Below are 18,274 nucleotides of genomic sequence, written 5' to 3' on the forward strand. Positions count from 1 at the left end.
GCTCGGCACTGCCACTACTGCTCCCGAAGCTGTGTGCCGTACGCCCCAGAGCACTGGTGTGCGCTTTCAATCTCTCTCTCTCTCTCTGGACACCGCCAACCCCTAGGCAAGGGAGGCCTTATTGATTCACAGTCGCAGTCGGCGCACACGCTTGCACCGCCTACGTACGAAACCACCACCCCCACGGCGCCTGCGTATCTATCTCCTTTGCACTGCCCGTGGTCTATGCGTAAAAGCTGTGTGCTCCCTCATGGCGCTCCTCGGGGATGAGCTGACGGGACTCCAGGGGTTGGCTATTGGCTGGTGAAGAGTTTACCTATACAACAAGTTGTGTCCAACGAGAAAGAGAATCTTCTTTTTTTTTTTTGTCTTTTAAAAAAGAGCTGCATTAAATCGAAAATTGTTTTGGGTATGGACAATAAAAAATGTTGCGGCAATGGTACGTGACACTTGTGAGTTTGAGATTTACTCGGGACAAACAACAAACTCACACGGAATCACAAATACATTTCCTTTGCCCGGCAATTTCATTGGCTTCAGTTTGTTTTATTATCAATTATTTATTCGACGATACTTTATTGCTCGTCATTAAATTACAGAATACGTTTTTTTTTTTTTTTTTTTTTTTTTTTTTTTAATATTGACGGGAACACTTTTAAACATGTTCGCACTTGTGTGCGATGATAATACAAATGATATGGAATTGTTTAACACTTTGGCATTTGCACTGGTTAGATTTGAAATAAATTAAATTGATTCGAACCTCCCTTTTTTTTACATGTATATGCGTATGCTTATAATCGGCATCATCAACTAGATTTTGAAGAGATTTGCAGTTCGGCAAATAATTTTTTTTCATACAAAGTAACGGAAGAGTACAGTTTTTTTTTTCTATCAACGTATTACTGACCCTTTTAAAATCGAAGCTACTTCCTTTTTCATCGTCTTAGCACCACGTTTAGAAAGTCGTACGGCATAGTTTACTGCTGATACACAAATATTTACGGAACCGTTCATAATTATTTTCTCAACCATTTGCGTTCATTTGTAATATGAAATTGTGAAAATATCATTCACTCGAGTCATCTTTGATCGTATAAAATGAGTAGTGTAAAATTTTTTTAACAATCATTATTTGTCTCATAATTTTTAGAATACTTTTCAATCTTTGATTCTAGTATTAATGGAATTAAATTATTTAGAATTACATTGATATTGACGTACAAAATTCAGGGGCAAACACATATTTTCTCGCGTACACAATTTATAAAAAGATCTACATTTCATGGTATTATGTTAAAAACATTGAACGAGTGGATCTTTTGAAATCACATTACATAGACTTACACACATGTGCATATATTATATATTTGCCCATTTGAAAACGTTGATATTGAAAACGGTAGCTTGCTTATTTAAATTTTTTGAATTAAAAGTATACATCGAAAAAAATAATATGAATTAACACCAACGTTTGGAATATTTCATAGGGGAACAACGCGATTATTCTTGAAGAAAGCACTAGAGAAATACAATACAGCATTTTCTTTGATGAAAACAGTACTTATTTCTCTGCAGTTAATTTTATTATTCCAAAAATTTCAAATAATGAAATATTCCAATTGGAATACAATCGCTCTCATGTATCGTTAAAATAAATAGTTACTATAAAAAAGAGTGTACGCATAAATTTTTTCAGTCATTTAAATATTCTCAGTCATGAACTCAGCGTAGAGTGCTAGTTTTATTTTTCCAGGCTACTTTCTTTTTGGCCAGAGCGTTGTTATTGTTGCTGTTGTTTAGGGAGACGGTGCGACGTGCTCCACTCAAGTGCTGTCGTCTCGGTTGCTGTGCGAACAGCGGAAGCTTTACTCAGGGCTGTTGTTGAGGTTCATCCTGCTCCGGCGGAATAAGTCCCGCTGCTTCGGCATCTGTGATAAAAGAAAAAAAAAAAGAATTTTTTTTTTCATATTTTTCATTTAATCACCAATGTATGCGCTAAAGTTCTCGCAGTCGAATCATCACCTGCGTCGGCTGACGGTGAAGGCTCGGGGGGTGGATGCTGTTCCGGCGCTTGAAAGTGAATCATGGGATTCCCAGCAGAGTCGAGGATTGGATCGGCAGTTGCTTCAGCGAGATTCGTCACGGATTTAGATTTGACGCACTGGAAGTCCACATGGCGACTCTTGGCCTCCTCTTTCTCCCAGGACATGTGGATGAACGGCCGTTGGACGTAATTGTAAATGACCTCAGCACGACCACCAGCTCGTTTTTTTACCTTTTCTTTGTACGTGGGGTAGCCCTCGATCCCCAGTCTGATCTTTTTCAATCCACGCTCTTTCATCACTTGTTTGGCCACATCGCGATTTTCGATGTACTTGAAAAAACGATGCATCACCGTGCTATTGACAGCTAAAAAAATTTCATTTGTTAAATTCGTATTTCATTTTAAGAGGTACGATATCTTTGAGCTCGCTCAAAAAAGATGCACATAGCAACTAACTTTGGGAGTATTCTTCGCCCATCTGGGGTGGATACTCCTCATCCCAGTCGAGTCGATCTTCATCCAGGAGCACAACGACGTGACATTCCCGATCGCCTCTACGAGCGCTATTCACCATCAAAGGCAGTATGAGTTCTTCCAAAAATACTTCAAATTGACATCGTGCCCCTTCGTTGGAGAGTTCATGTAGCAAACCTCCTTCAAAAGCAAAAGGAGAGAATGTTTATTGATACCATTTTTTTACGCAGTTTTATGGGTAGAGGTGCCAAAAGCCCGAATAAATCAAAGAACATTACAAATGCGAACATGTATGAATAAATCACTTACTCAGATTCTGACATTTGACGGTGTTGGCGTCGAAGGGCACGAGGAGATAGTCACAAGCTTCGCGCAGCTCCTGGACGGTGACGGTGGGTGGGCAACGGATCACGCCACCCTTGTAATACTCGAGGATCGCGCGGAAGACCATCGCGGAGATACCCTCGGCGACCTCGTACTCGCCCCGCTCGTTCGGCTGGGCAAACTCGATACCCGAGCTAAACATCCGACCCAACATTGTGTTCGGATGGGCCGTGAACAGTGCTGGATCCATCACGAAGCTGCAACATACAGTTAATCATTAGTTGGTGATTGGAGCCAAGCCCGAGTAAACATGTGCGGTGTTTTACCGGGTGTTGTCGACGATGAGAGTTATCCGTTCGTCGCTGCTCTGCTGATGGAGGCTCGTTCCGGACGACGAGTTTGCCCCAGATGTCACATTTTCACGGTTCTGGTTCTGCTGGTTCTTCGACAATCCCATGCCTGGACGAATCCTAAGAAACAAGAATTACAGGTTGCATCTCTCGCTTAATGTTGATGGACTCTCATTGTACATTATTTAGTATACACAATATTTGACTTTTATTATATTTATGTCTGTTTGATAAGTTTATTTATACACACACATATATATATACTTTTTACATACATACTATATGTATTTACACGTTAATTGTAGCAGCGATATATGACAAACACTTAGCGAGTAATCACATTGCAGTAATGAGAAAAAAAATAAAATGAATGTAACGAGTGAGGAGAAAAAATAAAAAAGTTCTAAGTGACAAATTACCTGCTGTGTTGTGCTAAAGTTTCGTATGAACGAGTATGATGCTTGCTGTTGCCATCCCGGTGCGCCAAGCAAGATTTTGGTTTGGTCGAGCCACCACAACTACATGCAAAACAATCACATTTCCTTAGCTAACTTTGATCCTATGATTATCAAATTTCGACCTTTTTTTGCTTTGATGCTGCATGGCTTTGGAAAAGGGGGATCTCGAGCTATTCCAGGACTTGTTGATAATTGAATGCATATAAAAAGTGGGTGAAAAAAACGTACTGGCTATATAAAAATGATGGTATGAAAGTTCAACTAATACATATGTGTACGTGAAAAAATTTCTACTGATTTTGGCTCAAAAACAAAAGAGAAAAAGTAATAATGATAACAACAACAGCGGTTTGCTAGTTTACAAAATATATCAAAGACTTGGACGTAATTCTGTTAAAGCAGTTTGTTTTTAATGCAAGTGACAAATAATTTGCTTCAAATAATGCATTATGTGGTATTTAAATATAATTTAATTGATCATGTTGTGTTTATTGTGTTACTACATATTATTATCATTATTATTAAGATTATTTTGATTAAGACATCATTAACAAAATACAGTAAATGTGAAGAAAGACTAATTGATGAAATTTCTTGCAAAAAAGGGGAATATATATATATAAAAAAAAAAAAAGATAATTTTAATGTAAAAATTTGCTATTCTCATTTACTATATGTGCGGTGCATTACATTGATATCTATTATATTAATAAGAAAAAAAATACGAGTTAGAAAGTTATTAATTTTCGTGCCAAAATCAATAATAATCATTACCGAATGATCAGCAGAGGCCTGGAAGTGGATCGCCGATATCCTCGTGTGCTAGAGCCGATTCCGCTATATACTTACCAAATATAGCATCGCCATGTATCATAAAGTTAACTATCCATAATATGTAAGTGGCTATTTACCTCAATCGATTTTTGTAAGTGCGTCGCCTTCCACGGCCATCCGACTCCTTGTGATCGGTCTCTGTGTCGCTACTACTGTCCTGCAGGTAACTGAAACGATCTGCAGGATTTGACATTTCGCGTCTCCTATGTACATCAAACAAAAGAAAGAAAACAATGTATTTAAGAGTTAATTTAAATTCAAGGACATACACGCTTATAGACAATTTAGTCTGTCACTGCGTACTTCACAGGAAAATGATTAATCGGAATGCACACGATTATTTATAGCTTCTTGATTTTGGCCAAGCCAGGCTTTGACGTTGAGTTATAACTACTATTGAGTAAAAATCTTATTGTACAATTTGGAATGTTGTTTTGAAAATGATAATTTCAACTTGATTATACTATTTTTTTAAATCAATGAAAGGATATTACATATGCATCATGTTAATATTTCTATTGATGACGAAATATATAAATTTAATTTTTCCACCATTGTACCAAGTTGAAATTGTGAGGATTTTAAAAATAAAACAAAGTTATAACGATATGCCAAAATAAATCAAGTTATTACTTTAAATAATGGATTAACCATCTGGTAAAGAGATAACTTAAAAGCCTGCTCTTACAGACGCAACTTCAGGTCCTTGTGAGCTTCATGGGCATCTTATTGAGTTCATCGATGTGGTTTGCCAATATGAGTTTGTGTCGAGTGATACAGAACTTTGGAGACTAATTAATTAAATAAATAAATAAACAAAAAATAACTCTGGCTGTCAAAAAAACAAAGCAGAATCAGAACAAAGCAAAGTAATCAAGGTCTTGTTACAAGGATGAACAGATTAATTTTGAGTTGACGTTCCTTTAGTTATTTACAAAACTACCAACACTTGTTTGAGTACAAGCAATAAATGTATATAGTTACATCTGAATGACAAATGAGGCAAGCCAAACTCAATGATAAGTACTCCAAAACAACGAGCGGACAGATCAAGACCTTCAATGGCAAACAATGAGCGTGTGCCACTTTCATGATAACAAAGAAAAGAAAAAAAAATGGAACTGAAGGGACCAACCTATCGAGCAAGTTAGCAATAAATAAAAGCAAATACCACGGAGATGGTGATGGCGTATCCGTACCGTATCGTACTATATAGACCTACAGCAAGTAATTACAGAAGTTGTTGCAAAGATGAAAAAGAAGGCAGACACACAACAACGGTGGGTCAGTATAGTACAACTTATTGCTCTATTCGTCTAGAGTATCAGCATTGGAAAAAAAAAATGTTGTTAACTTACGTGCGGAAAGCGCCGAGAATGAGCCAGCTCAAGTTGCCGAGGAGCCACTTCGACAATGAACAAATATTGCCAAGCAGCACCTCCGACGCCTGCAATTTGTTCTCGGCGTCGATGGTTCTATGTTGTGATTTTGTTCACCCTCTGCTACTGCGTATATAGAGTTGCGACCAACGGGCGACAGGACACATTCCTCGAATCTCTTTCACTTTACACATATACGTACACAGTTCTCCGTAGGCAACCTATAACTTCCATCGAGAACAATCGTGTATAGATTCCTATACGAATAGAGCAACAAATATATACATAAAGTTCGTTGAATTTAATAAATATGTTGTTTCTCAACTCTCTCCCTTGTCCACTGCTTCGCCGCGACTCCGAAAAACAGCTGTTCCTGCGCACACAACATACACCACATATATATATATGATGACAAAAGGCGTCCTGTTTAAATGACCCTTTGTCCGATAACGGAGTTACTTCCGTGTTTTTAATACCTGTGGTTCTTTCTTTATTTCAATGCTTCAATGACAAGTTCAAAGGGAACAACAAAATGATAATAAGGTTTGTTGCCAACTGATCGAGTAATGTGAATAATCACTGAGAATTGAGATTTTTAAAACAAAAATTTCAGTTCTTATTTTCGTCCATACCCGTTTACTTCAATTTTTAGGGACCATTTCTTCCCGGGGTAACTTATTCATGTTACATAAAGTTACATTTGTTGCGGTACATTTTTTCTCATTTTCTATAATATATGGGTAATTCTTTTACAAATCGAACGGATTTTGACCTTCACCTCTCTGATTCGGCTGAAAATTTTTTTCCAGTTTCTATATAAAAATAACAGATACGTGTCCGAGGAATATTTTTTTCATCACTTATTTTCGATTTTATAAGTTATAACAAATTTCATAATGGTGGTTGGAGACTCATTTTAAACAATGTACTTATAGCTTCGAATTCGAATTAATTAAGAGCTACAAAATTTTCACCAATGGCACTTTTGTAGTTAAATAGTTGAACTTTGAAAAAAAAAATGAAAAAAAAAATTATCAACAAATTAATATTGTTAGTAACAGTTTAATTGTTTTAATCGATTTTTAACAATTGCCCTCAAAATGATTTCTCCCTTTTTTGCATGATAATACAAAATTTTAAGGTTATACTGACAAATGGTAAATACAAAAGTTGTAGATCTTTAAATTATCTACAACTTTTACATTCAATTTTTTTTGATACGAGGTACAGATATCATTTTATACTCAAAAAACAGTTTTTTTACCTTTACGCGCTACATAAAATAATATTTTAACAATAACAATTGAAAAGTCTCCATATTTTAAAAACATGATTTTTACGTAAAATTTGACGCAGAATACGATGCTAATAATAAAAACTCGATTCATTTTGGGGGCAATTGTTAAAAATCGATTAAAACAATTAAATTTTTAATAACAATATATTAATTTGTGGATAATTTTTTTTTTCAATTTTTTTTCTCAAAGTTCAGCCCTTTAGCTACAAAAGTGCCATTGGTGAAAATTTTGTAGCTCTTAAGGATTCGAAGCTATACATTGTTTAAAATGAGTCTCCAACCACTATTTATATGAAATTTGTTATAACTTATAAAATCGAAAATAGGCGATAAAAAAAATTCCTTGGACACGTATCTCTTATTTTTCAATATAGAAACTGGAAAAAAATTTTCAGCCGAATCGGAGAGGTGACGATTAATTTTAAGCAAAATCCGTTAGGTTTGTAAAAGAATGACTCATATATATATAATATTGGCATTGCTGTAGGTACCCTCTCCAAAATAAAACACGACTCATCATCTGAAAAATTTGCACACTTGACTACCGACCGGGGTAATAAGGTATATATATATTAACATATATCACGATTACAATTCACCAGTAGCGTAATCCGCGAGTTTCCTCGATCTGCAGATGTTTACTTTAGTTGTCGTGCATGCATTTGGTGTCTCTCTGTCCACTGCATCTATATAATATATAAATTCCGCCTCCTGGCCATACTTATTAATAGTATGTTACACAGTATTGGGTATTAAAATATATTTATAGTAATGTATAAAATTACGCGTCTGATTCACTTCCCGCTCTGGTGATTAAATTTGTTTTGTTTTGTTCACTCGCATGAGGTGAAAACACGTAAAATATAACGACAGCGTAAGCGCGAAAGAGAGAGAGAGAGGGTACACAATATTATATATTATTGCATTACTACCGACAGGTACAACCCAACCCACTGGCAAGCCAAGTGCCAGCAGGTCAGACGGTAGACGGTACCAGTCAGTGGCATTCGCGGTTTTGCTGTCAACAAATAAGTATATTTCATAGACGGGACTTTCAATTCTTTTTGACTTCGAATCTTCTCCAGAGTTGATTTTGGTATTTTCGTGAGTGTGCGTGTGTGTGTGTGTGGAGTGTAGAACAGCGTTAGGTGTTATTAAAAAAGCTGCAGCAGATTCGTCGTCGTAGCTGTCACGTCATGGAGAGCATATTTCACGAAAAGGTATGCAAAATAATGTTATATTATTAACCCAAGCACCACGGTCTGATCACCAATGTCGTAATGGCCGCGGAAAAAGCGTTTTTCCGTTGTTTAGCGTTCATGTAAACATCCGTGTGTGCAGGCCTACTCATGGCTCTATATAACATCTTTAAATTATTATGGTTGCCTTGACCATACTCAGTATTGAGTAATTCATAAGTGGTGGTGTGGTGGGGTGTTTTGTTTTTTGTTTTTAACCTGTTAATGAATAATGATATCTATAATCTTATTTGATTTGCTGGATTTTCTTTATGTACTTGTTACAGCAAGAAGGCTACCTCTGTGCCCAGCACTGCCTCAATGCCTTGCTCCAGGGACAGTATTTCAATGCAGTTGATCTGGCCAATCTTGCTGAACAGCTAGACGTAGAGGAGAGACGTGCTATGGCTGAGAGTGGAGAGGACACAGATGATTACAAACGATTTATAGAGGTATATTTGTTTGTTTGTTTTTCTTTTCCAAATCATATTTATTATTATTATAACTCGTTCAATGTCCAAATTTAAGTAAGTTAGCAATCTATTTGAAAGAATAATCACAGAAGGTTTTATGTTTTAGCAACCATCAGGTAATATGGACGATAGTGGATATTTTTCAGTACAAGTCATCAGCAGTGCTTTAAAGGTTTGGAATTTAGAATTAATACCTTACACCAGCACCGAGCCAGCAGCATTGATGGCACAAAACGATCCATCGTAGGTTTGAAATTCTGGCACACTTGATTATAAATAGTATGGTTCTTTTAATCAAAAAAATAAAAGACTGCTATTTTGTCAAGGAACTATTCATCAATCGCAATTAGTTTATCTGATTTATTTTTTTCCCTTTTCAGAGAGATGAAAGCGTATATTTGTAATTACAAGGGTCATTGGTTCACAATAAGAAAACTTGGAAAACAGTGGTTCAATTTAAACTCTACGCTCAGTGGCCCACACCTCATATCCGATACATATCTTGCATTGTTTTTAACACAGCTCATTCAGGAAGGTAAGTCATGAGATTAATTTTTTATGAAAGTGTATACATTGTAATAAAGTGGGATAGTACATTATATTATTGTCTATTCTAGGATACTCAATTTTCATCGTAATAGGTAATTTTCCCCCTTGTGAAGCTGATGAGATTCTCTTGAAGAATCCTGTAGAGCAAACAAGACAAAAACCAGTGACTGAACAATCAAAGTTCCCTTCGAAGGGTTACAGACTAGGCACCAAGGCAGAGGACGAAGTGAAAATTTTAGAAGCGGCGAAAGCTATGGAGAGCGTCAAGGTTCCTACAACTTCGCGAATCAACAGACAGTCAGAAGTAGAAATAATTTCCGAGATACAAAGACAACCGCGAGAAAGAATAATTCCTATCCAGATCGAAGGCCGCGAAGAAGTTCACACGATCGAGGATGATGACGACGAAAACGCTCAGCTACAGAGGGCCCTTGCATTGAGCTTGGAAAATTACGAGGCAGAACAGCAAAAAAAAGATCAGCTGAGGTTGGACGATTCCTTGGCTTCTACGAGCAACTGTTCAGCTGCGCCAACAGCATCAGTAGCAATAGGAGAAGACGACGAAGACGATGATCTGAGAAAAGCCCTTCAGTTAAGCTTAGAATGTGTCACAGCACCGCAAACACCAGACCAAGAAGACATACGCTGGCATCGGCTGGCTTACTTGGGTTTGCACTCCAGGGGCCAGCAAACAGAGAGCTCAACCAAGCTAAATACTTAACAAATGGCTCTGTTTGTGATTTTGTTACTAAATGATTATCTTGTTACTTGTTTTTGAGCTTAATCTCAATTGTACTGTAACTGTGACTAACATTCGAGGCAAAGGGTTATTTGCAAATGTTTGAATGATCATTCAGGCGCCAAAATAACATGTCTATAACTATTATTGTAAAATTTTACTTAATAAACAAAAATCTATTTCGCGATTAGTTTGTTAATGAAATATCACGTTTGTTATTTAAATAACCCAAAATGAGTAGCTATTTGTGCGGATTTTCACCTCATTTATATTAGAAATGTTTAGTTTTCGTGTGATGATTATACTTTATAGATGCATCAATTTTTTTACCTCAAAATACTCTATTAATATTTGTACTTGAAGAAGAAATTAGTAAAACTGTCCAAAGTATTTTTTAAGTTACGAAATAATAAATTTAATTTTTACTGATAAATATTTAGTAAAATTTAGTTGATTTACTTTTTTTCCTTTAAAATTGTTGAAATACTCATTAAATATACAATCTTAAAAAAAACTGAGGAAAGACTGAAGTATATTAAGTAAATGCTGCTCCAAAAATGGAAAAAATTAAAAGTTTGAAGTGTGCTAAAGGTGGCGCGATTATCAAAAAAAAATAGTGAAAACCTAACCTCTTCGGGAGCAGTACGCGTCGTCGTCATTCTTTCAGTGCGTGTAGGTCTTCTTTTGCGGTAAGCTCCGCCCGAGTCAAGGTGTGTATTCGAGAAATAGTGAATATTCAGTGAAAATTAATGCAGGATCCCGAAATGAGAGTCAAGAAACTGTTCTTCGAAATCAAATCGAGCCCTCCTGGATTGAGTATCTTGCTGATGTTGATTTACCGCGTCGATGTCCGTGGATTTCGCGAGGAAACCGACTTGGTTCGCGTGTACTGTCGTCCGTTTCGTTGATCGGTTGTTAGTAAAGTTATAGTTTGTTATTCACTTTCGGCTATTTTACAATAATTACTCAAGTGATCTATTAAGTTAAAAAAAAATTTTTGTTTTTTTGAACTACGGATTTCGTGGTTTTAAAGAATTTTTGAAGTTATTGGTCCAGGCTAGGCTCGATGTAAACAACGTCTTAACCTTTTGTCGTGTATTCTTCTGATTTTAGTATTTTTTAAATTTATTTGTCCAAAGATTGTTTTGTTTGGATTTTTGAGTTGAAAGTTTTGTTCGTTAGGTAAAAGTGATAAATGATTAAATCAGATTTTTGTGTCGAGAGTCTGGGGTCCTGCATTGATAACACAATTCTAGGCTTTGATTATTTGCTTGTTAGTGGATTCATAAGTTATTAATCATCCCTACTTGTGTCCATTCTAGATGTCGATGGCAAAGATCATCAAAAGTGGTGGTGCTGAGCCCAGTACCTTCGAGTCAAGCATTGCTCAAGCTCTGCTTGAACTTGAAACCAACAGTGATCTTAAGTCTAACCTGAGAGAGCTGTACATAACTAAAGCACGTGAGATTGAAACCAACAACAAAAAGGTAAGCCTCTTATTTTTCAATCAAAATTTTTATCGTTCACTGTGCAGCACTCTATATTCTCACTGTTATGTTTAAATGCTTTTGAAATTGTGCTTTTCTGTATTGGTCATGAAAAAGATTTAAATATGTTGCATATAACTTTGACGGAAATTTCTACTTTTTATGGTTTTGCTGTCTTTAACTATCAATTTACTTCATTCTTCTCTTACTTTAACATAATTTTTGTAAATTTTCATTTAATATCTGTCACATATAATATTTGCTGTCACTAATCTGTGTTATGCTTCATCCGCTTAGAATTTTTTCTCAATGCATAATATGAGAATGTGATTTAAAAATACATTAACAATCCAATTAATTTTACCTGTGGTCTACTATTCTACTTGGAATGATCACTTATACTATTTCTCAAGTTTTTTTTAAACATGTCAATTCTTACTTATTAACTAAATACTTGTTTATTTCATTACAGTCAATCATTATCTATGTGCCCATGCCTAAGCTGAAAGCTTTCCAAAAGGTCCAAACAAGATTAGTTCGTGAATTGGAAAAGAAATTTTCTGGAAAGCACGTTATGTTTGTTGGTGAGAGGAAAATCTTGCCTAAGCCCACAAGAAAAACCAGAACCAAGAACAAGCAAAAGAGACCAAGAAGGTAGTTTTGAGTTTTATCATGTATTTGCAGTCTCAAATTGTTTTATCTCTTACATTTTCAATTAATGATAATTTCATTATCTAGCCGCACCCTTACTTCAGTATACGATGCGTTACTGGAAGATCTCGTTTACCCAGTCGAAATTGTAGGTAAAAGGATCAGGGTGAAACTTGATGGCTCACAGCTCATCAAGGTTCACTTGGACAAAAATGAGCAGACCAACATCGAACACAAGGTAGACTTTCTCTCCATTAAATGAATTTTTCATTTTTTCCTAATGCATATTTATTAATGTAATTTAAATACATTTCAGGTTGACACTTTCGCCAGTGTATACAAAAAATTGACTGGTCGTGATGTCACTTTTGAGTTCCCAGAATCCTATGTATAAGTTCGTTTGAATAAAAAACATTAATCTTTTATTTTTGTTATATTTCATTGGAATATAATCCTCTATCAAACTTAGTTTTTACATTGCATGTTAATTATCATGAAATAGTTTTCAATAAAATTTCGTAATTATGAATGCAAAGTAGAGCATACAAATTTTAATATTGTCCCGTATTGAATGTTGTAGTAACACAGTTCATTTGATTCACTAATTGAAAATTAAGAATGGATGCACGTAAAAATTTTTTTGGACACAAATGATAGGTATCTATTGAGTAATTAGCAATGTGGGTAGAAAAGTCAACACGTAATGATTAAAGCTACTTCGGCGAAGATCATTTGTGTTATAAGCAATATCGACATAGTAATGTCTAATTTAGATGAAAACAAAAAAAATTTTAATGTACATGTTATAGTAAAAAAATCTATTACAATTATCTAGTACTTTTTTTGCCAAATTGATTAACATTTTAGATTTTCCATAATGCATAAGTATTACAATTGATTTATATAGGATAAAAAAACCAATTTTTTTTTTGAATAAATTTTTATGTTGATTGAAGTATATCATTTTTCAAAAGTCAATTTGAGTAATATATTTTTTAAATATGCACTCATTATTACAATGATTTAAAAGAAGTTCTACGCTAAATAGTGTAATGTTTATTTATTTACATAAAAAGATAAGTATCGAAAATGAAGTTGATTAAATTGTCAAGTCCCTTTGACTTGATGTGTTGTAAATGGGCCAGTTTCGTTAAAAAAAATTTTTTTTTGTACGGATAAGCTTGAGATCTTAGTCAATGAAAATCTTATGATGGAACTAATTTATTTTTAATCTATCAAACGATTTTCATGCACTATTAACTGTTAAAGCTAATTTAAAATACTAGTAGGTATTACTAACACAGCACAAATAAACATCCAACAATAGAAAATTTTCCCCCTTTAATAAATAGATTTTAGCATAGCTGGGGGCTGTTTTATGGGTTTTTTCGGTAGCAATTTGGTGCGTAGCGCATTGAAATTGATAATTTATTTTTATTAAGTATGTATCATCGTAACTTTTTTTTTTTTTTTTAGCTTCACGTCACATTATTTGTTCATAAAATAAAACACTTAAAGTACTAAAAATTGCATAAGTAAAAAATTTATTTTTTAAAAATGATTTATGTCAAGTAAGGGCTTCGTGGTATTAGGACAATTAACAAACATAAGTGGCGATACTTTATTTTTTTTTTAAATACAGAAAGCATAAATATGGGAATATTGTTGTGGTCTTGTCTTATCTTGGTAATGTCTGGAATTTTTGACATTAGGTTAAAGTGAACATGGGACTCTTCTGATGTATGCGCGTAAAAGCCTAATATTTTCTACAGTTGATAGGTACGTGATCTCACCATCACTTGACACAGGTGCTTTTTTAATTTTCGATAATTTGACGTTACGTAAATGAATGACGCGCGAAAAAAAGACGTGAGTACAAAAATAGGTAAGAGTTTTATTTTGGATTATATCATCTTTAACCTTTTTTTTTTTTTTTAAGTATGACGAGACTTGAAGAATCATTGATTTTTCGTATCGAGCGGAGCAAAGCATATTTTCGTTGACAGAAAAATGAGTAAGAAGCAGTTATTTGTGCATAAATAATTGGAATCAAAAGAAATATAATAAAATGTTGAAAACGAAAATTCGCAACACTTTCGACTTTTGAGTTAAAAAAAATACAAACATATGTTTTATAGTTCTAATGAATAAACGAAAAGAAATTTTTTAGTCTAACGACGTTGAGGACATTTGTCAGCATTAGGTAGTATTAATTTTTCTTCATATCACTATCATTTTTAGAAAAAAAAAAAATTTCGTTAAGAATTTGCAAAAATATTTTTACCGTTTGGAGAATAACAGCAAAAGATATTTGAATTTTACTCGCCATATCTATTATTTTCCGTACAAAGTGATTTTTTCGCAAATATTAGTTAGTAGTGACTGACAAGAGAGTTTTCTCGATCACAAGTGTATCAAAGAGCACATTCGTTCGATAAAACTCATGGACAGAAAATTTACTGACTCTTAAAACAACATAATATTAGTCGTATTCAACTTAAATGAATTTAGTTTTGTAAAAATTTTCTAACGAATGATGAATTACGTCAATGGATAACATTATATAAAAAATATATGATGACGTGATATTTTATTAAAAAATTATTATATATGAAGTAACTCATGATGTTTTGTTAACTCTACTGAAGTATAAGACAATGCAAGAAAAATATTAAAACTCGGTTCATAAATATAGAACCATAGATTAGACAAAAAATGTTCAATGAAATGTGAACAATTTTCCCTAAGAAATAACGGTGATCAAAAAATATTGGACGGGAATTTATGAAATTTACAAGTCCACAGATCGTAAACATACGTTTAAAAAGTTACTCGTAAAAAAACGTCAGTAACATGTTTAACAAACAACTTTGTTACGCTCTACTTATAACAGGTTGCACACATACAATGAAAGAGTTGGAGAGCGTTTCGCTAGACCGAGAAATCGCATTGGGTCCGGCTTAACCGAAGTAAAATGTACCGGGAAAAGCAATTTGTGCAGCGCAATGCATCTGCCAAGACAAAGTTATCCCTGTATCTAGAGAAGATGTACTTTTTTTTTACTGTACAGCCACAAAGAATAATATCCATACCTTTAGATGATGGAAATAATTATAAGTTAAATCGAGATAAACGAATGGTACACGCGTATAGTTGAAAGAGCTCTCGGACGCAGTAATAGAAGCGAGGAGGGAGTGAAGGTAATTGATGATGCGCCGGTAACTGGCATTTTCGAGTCGAAGAGACAAAGATAGCAAGAGTGGAGAAGAAAACGACAGCCAGCATACGGGTGCAGGGTGCGGTCCGTTAAGACACCCCCAAGATCTAGAATTCGATTCGGCGGATGACAGCCGATAATGCAGTGAGCCTTGGTTCGAAACTCGATTCGCTTCGCCCCTTATAATTTCACGTTGGCGACGTAGCTCCATAAATTTCTTCAAAGTTACGTTTATATGTGCTTCTTCCCGGCCTCGAAATCTGTATTTTTTTACAAATCAATATTTTTAAATTAAAAACCGATGTATGTTCCGTTTTCGATTACACAAACACCTTAAAAGCAATGCATATTATATGAGTGCCTAAATAATACGCATGTTTTGCACGTACATCGTATATTATGTATAGGTACATGCATTTCCTAAAGTGCATAGCTTTGGAATTTGCCGTCGCAAAGTTTGTCCGGGCCAACTGAATTTTCGTCCAACGTAATATTATACGCGAGAGCTGAATCATTAATTACGTACATATGGGATTAATTGTGAAAAAAACCCATAAACATTTTGACGTCCTCGTTGCTTCCCTGCAGGAAGAAGTGGCCAAAAACGCACAAGTGCGCACAAGTCCCGCTAAATAACACCAACCCAAACGAGACAAATTGTAATTCGCTGGTAGCAGGTACCCACATAAGTACACATGTGCTTAAATTTTTCATGAGAATGACTTTCGCAATCACTGGCCATTCGTACGAGTACGCGAGTTACACTCGAAATACAGGGGCGCGAGGAGGAGGAGAAGTAAGTATGGCCTCCCTCGGAACAAAAGAGGAGCAAACTACCGGCGCGGGTATACGTATACAATCCTAATTAACAGAGAAAAGAGTACGGAGAAAAATAAGAAAAGGTAAGAGGAATCACTTATATATATATATATAGGTGCACAAAAAGTATATATTGTTGTATATAGAGGCGCGCGGTGTACATAAAAATAGAGTCAGAGAGGGAACGAGGGAACTCTGTCCGTTCGTCCAGCTATTACCTATACACACATGGGCTTTTGGCGTGGATGGCGTGTGTGCGGGGGGCGCGCAGCAGCAGACGCGGCAGTGCGACGCGACGCTGTCTACCATGCGGTTGTTGCGCGCCCGTGCAACCCGCGCCGACCGCCACTCTCCGGCCTTCCGGCAGTTTGGTTCTTTCTTGTAATACCTATATTTGTTCCCTCTGTAGCTCTCAATTTCTTCCTTCTTTGTGGTACTTGCTTTCCTCCTTTTTATATCTTCTCGCCTCGCTTTTTCTTTTTGTTTTTTTCCGTCCTATTTCCATCCAGAGCTTCGCGGCATCGGTTGTTGTTTTCGGTACTTACTTCCATGGTGCGGTGTGACGTTTTATTGTGTGCGACTCGACGAGGCTTTTGGATCTTACGGGAAAGGAGCTGTTGTGTACATTCATACAAGTACGTAGGTACACTTACTTTGTGTTTATTTATTTTTCTTTCGCGATTTCACGGGTTCGTCGCTGTGCGGAAGTTTTGCGAGAAGCGCGCGTTTTTCGATTCGTCAATCTTGCGAATTCGTGTACGTGTGCACGTTACTCCATTTTATTTTTAATTCATAATGGTGACTCGTTGATTTTATTTTGTTTCATTTGGGGTATTTCGAAGAATCCGGGTGAATGACGAATATTTTTATGTTTGCGTTTATAGATTAATCTTATTTATTTTTCATCCAACTCGGCTTGAATTACTTTTTTTTCCAATCGAGAGTGCCAAGAAACTCGAGATAAAAGTGTCCTTTCGTGAAATATTTGTGGGCTTTCTCGAGTAAATTACATTTTTTGTATGATTATTGAAAAAACAGAAAAAAAAACAGAAAAAAAATTATAATGAAGAAAAAATACATAAATTTGCTGTCGAGGGTAAATTGGTCCCCATGGCTTCTTAAAAATAAAATGTTCAATCGGGCGTTAACGAAGGGACGCATCGGCTCGGAAGCGATCAATAGACTTCATTACGCAAATGAGCTAACGTTATTTAAATTGTAGGAAAATTTTCAACTGTTTGAAACGTGGCATCGAGGAACTGCGGGCCGTGCCATGTTATTAACTTGTCTTTTTTTTTTTTTTTTTTTCTTTCGCTAATTACTATTTACACGAATGTTTCGTGTACCTATATGTAAATGCGCCGTTACAAAAATTTGCATGCGTTCGCTAAATGAATTGTACACGACAGTCGAAGCTTTTGGGTTGAAAAATTTTTACGCAACAAGTTGTCAATTTTTCTAGAAAATTTGGATCTGCTTTAACAGATTATCAAATACTCACAAGATAATAGTTTAATTTTCATGTCGTTTTGTTATTCACGCGCACATAGGTATATATCATTACAAGGTACAGAATTAACAAACGCGACAAAAATCGGACCAATCGAGTGATCTTGAAAAACACATCGAACGACGTGTAATACAACTTGTCCTTTAGTTTCCGTCGATAAAAGAAATAAAAGTAAAAAAAAAAAAAAAAAAGAAAAAAGAAGTCGATCAAAAGACTCGCGTACTCACCCAAGAGAAAGTATACAACGCCGCTTCCTTTTGTGCGCGCATAGACGACCGAATTATCATACTTATCACCGTCCAAACCCGTTCGTCAATTCAGTTAATTGCGTCAAGTGGCACTTTATTTGTGTTCTTTTCTTTTTTTTTTTTCATTATCGCGAGAAAAAAAAAAAAAAAAAAAAAAAAAAACCCCAACCCAATCATTTT

General features: G+C 35.4%; 4 protein-coding genes across 7 annotated transcripts in view; 3 read left to right on the forward strand and 1 right to left on the reverse strand.

Annotated features, from left to right (window-relative positions):
• Positions 1–525: 525 nt before the first annotated feature.
• LOC106638632 (BTB/POZ domain-containing protein 10) lies at positions 526–6,197 on the reverse strand. 2 transcript variants are annotated; one of them, XM_014351896.2, is made up of 8 exons: positions 5,846–6,195; positions 4,565–4,690; positions 3,615–3,713; positions 3,172–3,315; positions 2,831–3,102; positions 2,504–2,701; positions 2,026–2,412; positions 526–1,931 (listed from the first exon to the last, which is right to left on the reverse strand). In XM_014351896.2, the coding sequence occupies exons 2-8, from the start codon at positions 4,678–4,680 to the stop codon at positions 1,873–1,875; spliced, it is 1,275 nt and encodes a 424-aa protein (XP_014207382.2). In that variant the 5' UTR covers positions 4,681–4,690; positions 5,846–6,195; the 3' UTR covers positions 526–1,872. The 2 variants fall into 2 exon arrangements, with proteins under 2 accessions (XP_014207382.2, XP_014207383.2); XM_014351897.2 differs by lacking the exon at positions 3,615–3,713 and having other exon boundaries at positions 5,846–6,197.
• A 1,631-nt stretch (positions 6,198–7,828) lies between these two features.
• On the forward strand, positions 7,829–10,352 carry LOC106638625 (ataxin-3). The gene is made up of 5 exons (XM_089591820.1): positions 7,829–8,383; positions 8,689–8,853; positions 8,981–9,117; positions 9,255–9,409; positions 9,492–10,352. The coding sequence occupies exons 1-5, from the start codon at positions 8,360–8,362 to the stop codon at positions 10,142–10,144; spliced, it is 1,134 nt and encodes a 377-aa protein (XP_089447946.1). The 5' UTR covers positions 7,829–8,359; the 3' UTR covers positions 10,145–10,352.
• A 427-nt stretch (positions 10,353–10,779) lies between these two features.
• RpS7 (ribosomal protein S7) lies at positions 10,780–12,725 on the forward strand. Its single transcript, XM_014351895.2, has 5 exons — positions 10,780–10,872; positions 11,485–11,649; positions 12,122–12,303; positions 12,388–12,538; positions 12,617–12,725. The coding sequence occupies exons 2-5, from the start codon at positions 11,485–11,487 to the stop codon at positions 12,692–12,694; spliced, it is 576 nt and encodes a 191-aa protein (XP_014207381.1). The 5' UTR covers positions 10,780–10,872; the 3' UTR covers positions 12,695–12,725.
• Positions 12,726–16,633: 3,908 nt separating this feature from the next.
• Positions 16,634–18,274, forward strand: part of Syt7 (Synaptotagmin 7) — a 140,991-nt gene continuing 139,350 nt past the window's right edge. The window contains exon 1 of one of the 3 annotated variants that reach the window (XM_089591985.1): positions 16,634–16,717. The gene's annotated coding sequence lies outside the window, so the exon portion shown is untranslated. Of the gene's footprint in view, positions 16,976–18,274 lie in introns of all 3 variants that reach the window. The other 2 variants (XM_089591984.1, XM_089591983.1) reach the window with 2 other exon arrangements.

This window comes from Copidosoma floridanum, unplaced genomic scaffold (genome assembly GCF_036245765.1).
Source record: "Copidosoma floridanum isolate Cflo_tuat_1 unplaced genomic scaffold, Cflo_Japanese_pri ptg000014l, whole genome shotgun sequence".
Classification (NCBI taxonomy): Eukaryota; Metazoa; Arthropoda; class Insecta; order Hymenoptera; family Encyrtidae; genus Copidosoma; species Copidosoma floridanum.